Source organism: Homarus americanus, unplaced genomic scaffold, assembly GCF_018991925.1.
Source record: "Homarus americanus isolate GMGI-L3 unplaced genomic scaffold, GMGI_Hamer_2.0 scaffold50564, whole genome shotgun sequence".
Lineage (NCBI taxonomy): Eukaryota > Metazoa > Arthropoda > Malacostraca > Decapoda > Nephropidae > Homarus > Homarus americanus.
Window position 1 is genome coordinate 5,569,911 of NW_024715014.1, and position 13,359 is coordinate 5,583,269.

Below are 13,359 nucleotides of genomic sequence, written 5' to 3' on the forward strand. Positions count from 1 at the left end.
TAATTTAAATGAATCTCTACCTATAAACTCCCTTGTGAGATGCATGTTATTCATACAGGAGTTCCATAACACAAATTGGCTCATAATAATTTCAATGTTTTGATTCCCCTTTATGTATTGATAAGTTGAGGTTTTTTCATAATTCAATCACCAATTGTCAAGCACCCTTTAGGGTGTCTACTTTGGTTTACTGAAAGACAAACTATCTGTAATAGGAATCCCTCGTTTAACCCAATAACTGCAAAATACATTCTTGAATGATAGCGGAGGAGTGCGCCGTACTTTCTGGAATTCAAAACGTTTTGATGCAGCGTGCCAAAATTTCATATCTTGCGGGGTCAAGTATGGAATGTTTAACTCACCAGTTGTCCCACTGGGTAATCCTCCCACCCACACTGCTGATGAAGCAGTCATATCGGTCACGTTGGAGTCCAGATGTGTGTCCTCGCCCCACCAACCCAAAACCCACTGACTTCACAAGTTCACCACGGCCAAACTAAGGTAATTAATGGACTCATATTTGGTTTCAACATACTTCTGCATACAGGTACAGTACTGTACTATCTTTAAATCCACACGAGTTAAAATGATGTTCGGGGAAAATTCGATTGAGGTTTGTTTGTTTTTTCGCACTGGGAGTTGATCGGTGAATCACTCTACCACAGTTATCGGGTCAACATTTCTTATGTGGACAAACTGGGGATTCTGTGCTATACTGTACATCCTCCTGCTTGGAATGAGTCAAACCTGAAATGTTGTTCAGCAATATTCTTTTCTGTTTTCTGCAATGTAATAAATCTATTCAGCCTGTTAGTAAAACATGGAGAGGGAGCAACTTTACTCTCTGTGTAAGTTAAGTCAAAGATACTGATACAAAATGAAGAGTACTGTACTGGTATATCCTAATTCTAAAATAAAATATGAAAAAAAGTAAATGAGTACCGGTAGGTCATATGTAAAATATCATATACTGTACAGTATAGAGAAATATGAATATCTATTGAGCTCTGTAATTCAATATAAAGTAAACATATGAATAATAGCGATTCAACATTACTTTTGGTTAAAGAAGCAGATTTGGAAGGCAATCTATATTATAAATATACAAACTATATTTAAACTGAGAATAAATATAAGAGAAGCACTATGGGAAAAAGCAATTAAAGAACCAAGTCCATCTATTCCAAGTCAATAATATACTAAAATTACCAGTAAAAATATGTAACAGTTTATCATAGATAACAAAAAGCTGTCTGTTGGATCTATGGCTGACAAGCCTCTCCAGTTGATCTTATTAAACCCCTTTAATTCTATTTACAGGATATACTGTATAATGTATTGTACACCACATTTGTAAAACTGATCTCTACATATGAACACTTCAATTATGAAACTAGATCATACATCAAATCGAATTCCTAAATCCCACTTAGAATGAAAAAATAAATGACACAAAGAAAACTTGGCCAAATGTTGATTGAAACAAAATATCTGTGAAGATGATTGATTACTCTATTTCTTTATATAACTGATCTAATATTCCACTGTATCATGCCAGAAAGAAAATAATTCCACTTTCAATCCATTTTGTGAATATTAATTTTCAAAATAGGAAAATGTAGTAACGTTCGCATAAGCAATTTTGGTCTTCATTTTTTACATCAACTCCATAAAACCTTTGTACACTAAAACTGTTTGTGCAATAATGGCCCATCTAAATATAACATCTTTTAGTGGTGGCATGGAGTAAGACAAGTGTTGTTTACACACTATGATGTAACAAAATGGACATATCTTGACACTACTGTCCTTCCCAATTAAATGTTTGGGCACCTGTTGGCCAATCTGAAGAAATCAAAATTAGCCATCTGAACTGAATAAATCAAGAGGCATGCATTCCAACCTACTGTACATTGTAAAATTTTACTGCAATTTCACTGAAAAGCTACCATGGTTCATCAAGATACTTCTTAAAATAATGAGTTCTGTTTTAAATGTGAGCTCTGTAATAAGATCTTTTTTTCCCTTTTTAAGTCTAAATCAAGAGTAATGGCCTTGTTTTATTCCTTACACAGTATGTTAAAACTATAACATCCTCACCTATAACTATCTAGTACAGAAACAAGTTATAAATTAATTCACTCAGGTACAGTGAGAAGAAAACACATCATATACAGACTGACTAGCAGACTCTTCAACAAATTATTCAAATGTTTCTGCTTCTAACCACACAAACTACCGTATATACATTCCACTGTCCTAACCATGAGCCAGGTTGATAGAGTGGGACTCAAAATTTCATGCTAAACTTTTCAACATGAAAATAATACTTTACATATTTACAGCTTTCTGTGTTTACAGTTGCCAGCATATATTGTGTTCCTTCCCACACAGGCAACATAGTACATGTGGCAATGTCACAGAGTCAACGTATCCCAACCAGGGGCTGGTGGGAGGACTTTACATTTAATTGCCCATTAGATATTATATGTTAGTACAGTATTATAATTATGTTACTGGACTCTGTATCCCCCCCACCCCCAATCATCCCACCCCAGCTGGGTACCTTGACTATCACTGCATCATAGTCACTGGTGAGATGAGGAATATAACCTATGTAGGCAACTGTACAGTACATTAATATTACAGTACTTACTTTAAATATGGATTATAGATGGACTAGTGTGGTAAAATGCTTGTGTGTGTGAGAAAGAAAGTAATAAGACATAAAATAATGGAAAATATTAAGAGCAATAAAGAAACTAATACCACCTTGAAGTGAACAATGTGAAGAAATGGCAATTACAAATTTTTTTTTTGATCTTTAATGCTGAAAATATCTGACAGCACAGCAAGGATCACTAGCAATAAAGTTCCCACAGTTTACCCACGAGGGTCCCAATATAATCAATGAGAAACTGTTAATCAAGAATCTGTATTCCCTCCATAGTATGGAGGGGACAGTCCTCACAGCAAAGGAGTTTGCTATACTGGGGACTCAAATTAACAATTTAAAACTAATTTCACTTGACATTCACATTAATATTCAACTCCTTGCTTGGGAGGTAGCCCAGTCCTAGAGGGAGAGATTGTGAAGAAGAGAATCTCTGTTCTGTTCAGTATTTGTTTCTCCTGCTTTTGTTTTGTAACCCAATTCTTTGAACAATGTACTGTGCATCAATTCTTATAGTTTTGAACATATTTCCTGTTATCTGGTCTCAATAAAAATGTCGAAGATACTAGGCTATCAAGTTCAAAGAAATTGAGTTTCAATTGTAGAAAGGTCATCTGGATACAAATACAAATGATGTCATGTGTGATGTACTGACCTGGCACAACTTGAGAGGTCAGCACCAAGGAGTAGAGGTTCCGGGAGCAGTGCCACCACCATAAGGAGCACGTACAGGTGTGGCCAAGGACACACAAGCACACACAGGCAGGAGCAAGCAGACAAGAGAGTACTAGGTGAGTGCACTATGTCTTGGGACACTAAAAAAAGATCCATAGCATATTCCAAAGAGGTCACAGTATCAGATCTTTTGAAGGTTAGTTTGCAATATGTCATAAAGTGCCTTATGTTATAGAATATTACTTCTAGTGTATTGAAGCACAACCAAGAAATCTTAACCAGAAACTAAAAAATAACCAAGATGTCTCATATGCAGACGGTCTTAAAACTTACGCTTCAGTATTCTTACTTTTACTCTTTTAATAAAATTCTTATCATTAATTACTAATATTGCAGCTTTTCCATCAATCATAACCCATGATCTGTAATCTCAATAAATCCAAGATTTCATAGTGAAAGGAAGTAAAGAAAGTAAACTTTTAATGAAGTGAACACTTCACTCCTTGATCAATGGTAATCTTCACTGTTAATGAATTATCAAGTATCAAGACATCTAACATGAGCATCACTGGTTATAAGTACTAAACAAAGAAATTTATATCTGTGAAAAATCTACCTTTGAAAATCCCTTTTGAACTAAAGTAAATAGAAAAACAATGTTTCAGATCAACTAGTGACATCAGGAATATGCTACCTAGCACAGTACGGGTATGACTAACAAAACATAGTACTATCAACTGGTCTTTGTGATGAGATTAGCAATGTGAAATCAATCACTAGATTTAATAAACTTATTTACATAAATTCTACTTTATAGTAAGTTTCAGACATGTAATGAACACTGTTTTAATAAATCAATAGGGTTAAATAGAAAGGGAGATTATAATTTTAAATGTACATTAGCTTTTTGATTTCAGATGCTGGGTAATAATGAATTCAGTGATTCCTAGGTCAAACAATTACATTTGTTTTATGATTGTAATTACAACCAATAAATTATCTGGGTTCAATTCCCATGACAGACAATGTATACATGACTTGAGAAGAAAATTCATATATTGTGCATCTCTCAGGAGAACTTTTATTAGTTTTTATCCTACAAAATGTGTCTTGAATTGGGTGGCAAAATGTCTGAGGGAGATTTAAGTGGTTCTTAGTACAAGATGGAAAGGTACAACTTTATCTTAAGACGATATTATTACTGCAGTGCCACTAAGGACAGCAATGCACACGAAACATCATTCTAGATATTGAAAGACATACATACAGTATATGATTAACAGACCAAAGAACCAATTTCATCACAAGCTGCATACAAAATGCAGAATACTCTGTCTGAATTTAATCTGATTGAATTAACTGATCAAAAGTATATGGCAGTTTAGTAAGACTTTCTTTGGAGATATTATATTTACTATACACAGAACAACTAAGTCACAGTAATCACTTAAAACAAAATTGCTAGAAACCTGTGATTTTGAAGTAGCATTTCTACGTGACTAAAAATATATCTATACTTCTATTGGTTAAATTAAAATTACGCATAATCTAAATTAATAAAAATATTAGTAAAGTAGCACTCACGCATATATTACACTGCATACGAGAGCTGAACGACCAGAAACTTACCCTTTGGAGGTCTGAGTATTCATGGCTTAATCCCTTAGGTAAGAATAAAATCTAAAGAAAACGTAGCACACTTTATATATTGAAAGCATACACTTATCTAGGTCCATGCACCTATTGTAAGAACTATGACACCTTAGAGCTATATGTATAACTATGCTCGCCCATATCTTAAAGTCATCTTGCGGACACATGCACTTCTTTTTATGTACACCTCATCTTAACATGCAACTTTCATGCTGTCATTAAATTAAGTTGTTATAGTATATCTAATGGTGTAGCATTATCATACATATATACAAATGCATATATGGATTAGGACAGAAATGGAAGAAAAGATAATTAAAAAAATAGAAGGGACAAAGACAGAAAAGGTCTGAAGTGCAAATTAATATATTCACGATGAGTCGGGTTCTGATAAAGTAAAAGCATAAATTAGTTAGTCAAACAAAATAATCTGAAGAAATTACCAATGGCATTTCAAAAATTTAAAAAAATAGTCATTCAAACAATATTAAAATAAATATAATTCTAAAAATTAATACAAACAAAACTTAAAGGCATAATAAAATTTTTAAATCATTCATCATGTTCAACAATCTTGCTCTGTGGCTTTAGTATGTTAATACATTAAACCAGTACTGTACAGTAGTACCTACAAGCTTTCTGTGCAGAAAATTTTACCAAAAGTTATTTATTATTTTGTTTTTTTGACAATATGAACACTCATCATGCCTGCCTTACATCCAAGGAAACAACTTACCAGCTGGCCGGGCAGCATTCCAACCACCAGGTGGAGGGGCTGGGAAGGGTGTGGGTCCACCTGGAGGTGGCGGTGCTCCTGGTGGAGGAGGTGGTCCTCTCATGCCTGGAGGCATAGGAGGTGGAGGAGGACCCATACCAGGTATTGGAGGAGGGGGAGGTGGTCCACCCATTCCTGGTGGTGGTGGAGGTGGTGGTGGTCCACCCATTCCTGGTGGTGGTGGTGGGGGAGGTGGTCCACCCATTCCTGGTGGTGGTGGTGGGGGAGGTGGTCCACCCATTCCTGGTGGTGGTGGAGGTGGTGGTGGTCCACCCATTCCTGGTGGAGGAGGAGGAGGAGGTGGTGGTGGTGGTCCTCCCATCCCTGGAGGAGGAGGAGGAGGAGGAGGTGGTGGTCCACCCATACCTAAAGGAGGAGGAGGAGGAGGAGGAGGTGGTGGTGGTGGTGGACCACCCATTCCAAATATTGGGGGAGGCATAGGTGGAGGCATAGGGGGGTACATGCTAGGAAAAGGAGGAGGAGGAGGAGGAGGTGGTGGTGGTGCAAATAGTACATATGGTGGTGGAGGTGGTGGTGGAGGTGCTCCCATCCCTAGCATTCCTGAAGGTTGCTGTGATAGAGAGGAGGAAGATGGGCTTGCTACCATGCGTTGGGCTAGTGAGGGTGAAGCATCAGCCACACCTTGTTCTGTAGAAGGGGGTGGGGGAGGGGGAGGAGGGGGCAGTGATTGAGGGCCACTAGCAGGTAGTGCTGTTTTGTTTGGAGAGGTTGGTGAGTCGAAGTCAGCTTTCGTCTTGGCAGTAAGTTCCTAAAAAAAGAAAAACTTTTAATTTTTAAACAAATTTGAGTACTGTATGTATACAGTATGTACACAATGAAGCCTTTAGATGGACACTTAAATACAACTGAATTAACAAAGGCACAAAGTTCAGAAACTGGTGTGAATAATATTCATATGTTAAAACTGTACAATATAGGCAATAGTCTGAGGTTGAAAAAAGAGAACTAATGATATAAATATAATTATGAAAAGGTCTGTGGTACTGGTTGAGATTTGCCTATAAAATTTTCTTTTTTAAGCATCTTGAACATAAAGCTACAACGAAACAGTGCTCTATGGGGCAGTATTAACCAGGGTATTACTGTACAGTATACCAGCACAGTATACATACTCACACGATGCCTCTTCCTTTGAAAGTTTTATTTTGAACTTTATGTCTAGATCCGAAAATAAACTGTACTGGTATGTAAGAGAGATACTCTGTGTCCTATAAAAAAGTTAAAATAGTGCACCAAGTCACTGAATCCTGGACATCACATATCTACTGTAGATACCCAACACTCAATCCAAGAGAAAAAAGTTATTGTGAAAACTATATCATTTCCATATAATTACAAAGTTAGTCTATCTACTAAAACCCCAAATAAAATAAAATAAAATAAAATAATAAAATAAAATAAATAAAATATATATCCACCTGTATTGCTGAGAATGTTTTGAGTTTTTCTAATTCCAGTTCAAGATCCCTAATTCTCTGCTCATATTGGCACAATTTTTCTGCCTGCTCCCCTCTAAGGTTGAACAAAGACACCTCCTGAACTCGCTCTACTCGGTCAAGGGAATCTTTGTGTTCCCGCTTGAGGCCCATTACAACCTGCTGGAACTCTGAAAATTGAATGAAATATCTGTAAAGTTGAAAGGATACTAAAAGGATTAATAAAGTGGAGGTGTCAGGACTAATTATTATATGAAACAAAATAAGTTAACTTTAAATAGCAGTTAATACTTTTCCTAGTGTTTGGGTAGCAAATTTCTGGGTCTATGAAGTAGGCATTAAATGACCTGGTACCATTTTTATCACAGCACCCTGTAGAAAACAACCATTATGATACAACTTCACCAAATCCAATTTTAAAAACTTGCAACACTTTCTTACTGAGATCATTTTACCTTAATTTCATTTAGAAATTTTGTTCAGCAAAAAAAGTTGGAAGCATTAGTACAAATATTGTAATATTCTGAACTGAATCTCATTCAACAACTGCTTCTAATTTCTCATGCTTTCTGCATTTCTCATACTCAGTTTATAAACTTTCTATTTTTACAATGGATGTCTTATGGTATCTTAAAATGTATCTTGGAAATTTATTGTAGAATAATACAAACATCTGTAAGTACTGCACATGAAAACTCAGATTCATCATAAAATTTAAAAAAATAAATTTTAAATCATGCACTTTTTACTTATAGTACAGATTATATAGTACAGTATATACAAGTATTTTTCAAACACATGCATTTCATTTAGTGACTTCACTATTTAAATCAATTGATATACTGTACTTATACAATGGGGGTGTCACAGAGTTTTTTATAAAAATTAACATTTGCTGCAACTTGCAGTATGGTGCAAAAGAGGTGGTGGACTTCACTGTCCACATAATCAGAGAAGAGGTAACAAATACAATACTGGATACACAAAAAAAAGCAATGAAAAGAAAATACACAAGATGCTAGGCAATTCTACATCAACTCTGAATCCTCAACAAAGCAAAAATAATATCAGTACCAGTAAAAATTAATGGCGCTCTTTGGTCCAGGGCAATCAAGGTTATAGGCTCTCAGTATTATTTCTATTTTCTTCAATGCAAAACTCAAAGTTGCCTATGAATATCAAATGAACTGAGACCAAAGTTACAAAAGGATACAAAATAATTTAGAAGTATTATGCATCTAAAGATACATAATTTCTGCAAATACTTTACCACTTTCTAACTTTGGCCAAAACACACATCCCACATGCTACCACAGATTGATACAAGGGTTTTCAAAACCTATTGGGAGTATGAGGCAGAGTTGGTGATCACACAAGGAGAAACATTTTTCAAACAATGCACAGGACTGGAGGACAACCATGCACAACATGCATGTTACCTTCTCCCTCCCCGTTCTTTACTTTCTGCACTTGAGGCTCGACAAGTACCCCGTTAGGATCACAAGGGGGGGTATCATCTGTAGTGCCCTTCCCTGGGGTTTGGTCTGTTTTCAAACAGTGGGTTAGTTATACAGAACAGTATGGTTAGTTATAAAGACTGAATATTTATGATTTCACTACCTACCAAAATTGCAGCTCTAAATACTTTAACTACCTGCATAATGCTTTACAGGCTATGCAGAATGAGTATGTCAGAATACTATGAAAGAATAATATGTGAATATACTGTATGCCTAATTTTCTGAATACTGTATGTGTATGTGTACATCTATGTGTCCATGTATGTTCAATGTCTATGTCTATATTTACTGATACACCTTAACATGGAAGTGTTCATTTACTTTACACATTTATTTATATATATATATATATATATATATATATATATATATATATATATATATATATATATATATATATATATATATATATATATATATATATATATATATGTATGTATGTATATATATATATAAATATATATATATGTGTGTGTGTGTGTGTAATAGTAGTGAAGTAAGTGAACACTTCCATGTTAAAGTGTATCAGTACCCTAAATATAACCACAGGTACAGTATATACGGTATTGTAAACCCCCCAATACTAAACCAATCTGTGAAAAAGATAATAAATAAATAAATAAATAAATAAAGCAATAAAAATTTCACACATCATTCCCGACCATCATAATGTAGAGTCAGCCAAAGTTCCATCGACCTCACCCTGGTTCTCGTACGTACTCGCAATTTTACCTGGCAGTACTTGGTGAAGTAAGGACATAAGTAATGGGGATTGTGAGTGGTGGATCTATTTTCAGCTGTATCACTTTTTACTTTTTTACTTTTACGTTTATCCTCTTCGCCACTGATCAGCTCATTACCTGCTTGGGCAGTTGGTCACGTCACTGTTACTCACCCAAGTACTGGGCATGAAGTGGCTCCTGAATATATCAGAACCTGCTCCAGTGTTGGTCAAGTCAGGTCTTGAAAGAGCTCACACTCGGTGCCGTCACAACGCTCGCAGGAAGATTGTTCCACGAGTTCACAATTCTCTCTCCAAAAAAGCTCACCCTCACTGTTTTCTAGACCCGTGGCTTCTTCAACCTTGAGCTGTGACCCCTTGTGGGGCAGGCATCTGCAAGCTCCAGGTATGTACATTCGACTGAATAGGTATACCAACTTAAGATGATGCACTGGGGATCACATCAAAGCATTTCATCTAGCGTTTCAAGTTGTACCGACAGAAAATTTAACGATACATTTTTGGGGACTATACAGTATATAAATTATATTAGAATATTAAAATAAATGTGTAAGCAGGTACAGTATCTAACATTTTATATAAGAACAAAAGCACAAGCAGTTTTATCCTTTTCGCTACTGATCGGCTCATTAGCAGCTACCCAAATTGAACAATATTCATTACCATGTAAGAAGTGCATTTTGATAGTATGGAATAATATATGAAATTTATATCTACTGTATTATCCTATGTATCCATGGAGGAGGGGGGGAGGAAGAGGAAAGAACCCTCCAACTAAGGGAATCCTTCCAATAAGGGACAAGGGTCATATAAATTAGTCCAGTATTGGGAAGGTTTACTATACTGTACAGTATTTGAATGTATGTGTACACAATGTCTGCATATGCAAGTAAATAAACACATTTGTATACAAGTGTTAATGTAAAGATTCATCCTGTATAAGAAACTCCCCCAAAAGTATTAAGTGAAAGTATAGTACAGTACTGTAAATGTATTTGCATAAGATAATGTGAATGTGATCATGTGAATATAACCAATGTCTGTACAGTATATGTGTACTGTACAGTACAGTATATGGTAATGTGTAATTATCAAGTCAATATGAATACAGTAGTGTATATACATGTGACTATACACCAATGTAATTTTAAAAACAGAATTTAAAACTGTATAATGATTAGTTGAAGTAACCAGAAATAATAGGAAAGACTCAAGCATTTTAAGAAGCAAAAATAATATTAAGTAAAATACAAGAAAGTAGTACAGTACTGTATTAACACCATGTATCATTGATTAAGAAACAGGATAATAAAGCAGGTTATGCAGTCAACTCCACCTGGCAGTCATTGATGTCAGCATACTGTATATGTTAAATATACACTGTAACTTTAAGACAAGACAAAATTCTGTCATAGTTTTACAATAATTCTGCCAAGAGAGAATGATTAAAGCCATGTTATGTGACGGTCTAAGTACAATACCTCAACACAGAGCTTAAATTTTGACATCTTATAACATGTCAAAATGTATTTTCAACGCAAATGTTATCTCCCGGTTTCACTTTATCCTCTTCACCATTTGTCATCATACTAGTTGGTCAAAAGTTGATCAGTTACTATATAACATTCTGGGATATATGTTAAAGGCAATACATCATTACCAATAGATAATACCTGCATGAATTATATGATAAAACTTTCCTCATCTTAAACATTTTTCCAGTTTATGTTTCATCTTTCCATGAATATTAAAAAGATAATGACAACAACAAAAACTGTTTGATGGTTTTTACAAATGAACATCATGTGGTGTGACTTTAATCTGAATTCCACCTCAGGCTGCACTAACTATCTCAATATAGTACTGCATTGTATTTGGTAAAAGTGGCAAAAGACCAAACATCTAACAGGTGAAGGCGACTGCATAATTGACCCGAGAACATAATAAGACCCTTTTGAGATCCAAAAGTTCCTGTATTACAACCATCAAACTACGTTAAATAGCAACTTAAAACAAATTCATGCAAGAAGCAAGCAGATAATGAATGGAAGAAAAATAATTGAAATTTTTCAATGAAAAATCATAATTTAACTAAAATACAGTACAGTACTGTGCAGTACTGTACGCAAATTTTTTGTAAACCCTGTAATTACCTACATATTAGCAACCTTGCATATCTGAGAATATCTTCTTATAATTTAAATTAAATTCACAAAAATAAACAGCCTATCATGACCACTTCCAAACACAATATCAGAAACCAGCAATATAAGTTGAAAACCATCATATCCAAGATTTATCCTAACTTATCAACAACTGAAATGAAACATTCAAAACATTACGATTTGATTAACCGAGAAAAACCATTTGGCTTCAGAAGAACACTGCTACAGCTAATCCCATCCATCTATCCCTTCACATAATGCTAATACTGTAAAATGAATCTTAGAACCTTGTAAAGTCATACAATGCATTACGGTAAAACCCTATGTTTTATCGGAGTGTCATAATTGTCTTTTTTTAAACATGAAAACATACCAGCTTCTGTGTACTTGGCTCCTGGGCGACCTGATGAAATAAGTTCGGCAAAGTTTGGTGGTGGCCAAGCAGAGGGAGATATTTTACCCGGGGTCAAGATCTGTGCAGGGCAGGCTTCGGTATGGGACCAGAAGTACATAAGGTCAGGCTGCAAAAGCAAATTGTATCAATAACCCCAGTCTTTCTCATAATTACAGGTAGAGTATAAATTGATAACATATTTCTGAAAATAATTTGTAGCATTATACATATGTATGGTTATCACTACTCTTGTGTCACTTAATCTGACACTGTAATAATATAAAGTTCGATGGAGTTTCTGATACATTAAGGTTTATCCTCTTTGCCACCGATTGGCTCATTAGCAGCTTGGAATTATGTTGGTGGAATTATGCTTGTGTAACTTCATTGAAAATTAACATTCAGAAAAAGTATCTGCCTGATTCAGATTAAAGGTTTGTAAAGGTTATAACACAATTAATATTTGCTATAACAAGGTGTTCCGTAAAGTCCTGGTGCAGTTTAAAATATTAATAATTTAGGTTCTATAGGAGATAAAATCAATCTGTAAAATGCATTGGAGGGGTAATGTATTCCTTTTTTTTATAATCAAAGAAATTTATTTATTCTATTTTTTTATTTTTTTCCTGATAATCTGCCCAACACTATACTGAATGGCTTCAATAGAAGAGAAGGTGAATTGTGTCCTCTGGTTAGCTGAGTTAAAGTCTGTAACACCAGTTAGAAGAAAATTTACGACTCATTCCAAGAAGGAAGCACCACACAGAAATTCAACTGTAAGATGGATGAAGAAGTTTAAATAGACTAGTTCCATAAATGACAAGCCACGAACTGTAAGACCAGGAGTAAACGAGGAGACTGTGGGCTTCTGTAGAGCAAGCCTTTCTAAATGGTCCACAAAAATCACTAATACACTGAACTACAGAAATGCCTATCAAATGCATTGTGCTTTTAATGCATTATTCATTTAAACAATAGCTTAAACATTAAAAAAAATAAAATAAAATAAAATAAATATTCTTACCCTAAAAAGAAGTTCAAGGGGAGCACTGACATCTTCTATCTGGTTTATGACTCCAGCAGCCAAAAGATGAGTACAAAATTGTGTGGCGAGAATCTTGAGATCTTGTGGTGTGACAACATGACGCAAGTAGTGACCTTCACTAAAAGCACTTACAAACCAATTGATCAACATTTGACCTGTTGACATTAAAAGAATAAAATAGAATACCAGGTACAGATTTATAATTACATCTTGGACATAGCTTTTACTAAACAACTACTGTAACTGTATTTACTACTAT

The 13,359-nt window shown here is 35.0% G+C and overlaps 1 protein-coding gene across 1 annotated transcript in view; it reads right to left on the reverse strand.

Annotated features, from left to right (window-relative positions):
- Positions 1-13,359, reverse strand: part of LOC121854327 — a 77,978-nt gene that overhangs the window by 19,088 nt on the left and 45,531 nt on the right. The window contains exons 7-13 of the mRNA XM_042348926.1: positions 13,080-13,255; positions 12,035-12,182; positions 8,674-8,778; positions 7,217-7,404; positions 6,121-6,546; positions 5,739-5,937; positions 3,330-3,338 (exon numbers count right to left, since the gene is read on the reverse strand). Of these exons, the coding sequence (XP_042204860.1) occupies positions 3,330-3,338; positions 5,739-5,937; positions 6,121-6,546; positions 7,217-7,404; positions 8,674-8,778; positions 12,035-12,182; positions 13,080-13,255 (1,251 nt within the window). The remainder of the gene's footprint in view (positions 1-3,329; positions 3,339-5,738; positions 5,938-6,120; positions 6,547-7,216; positions 7,405-8,673; positions 8,779-12,034; positions 12,183-13,079; positions 13,256-13,359) is intronic.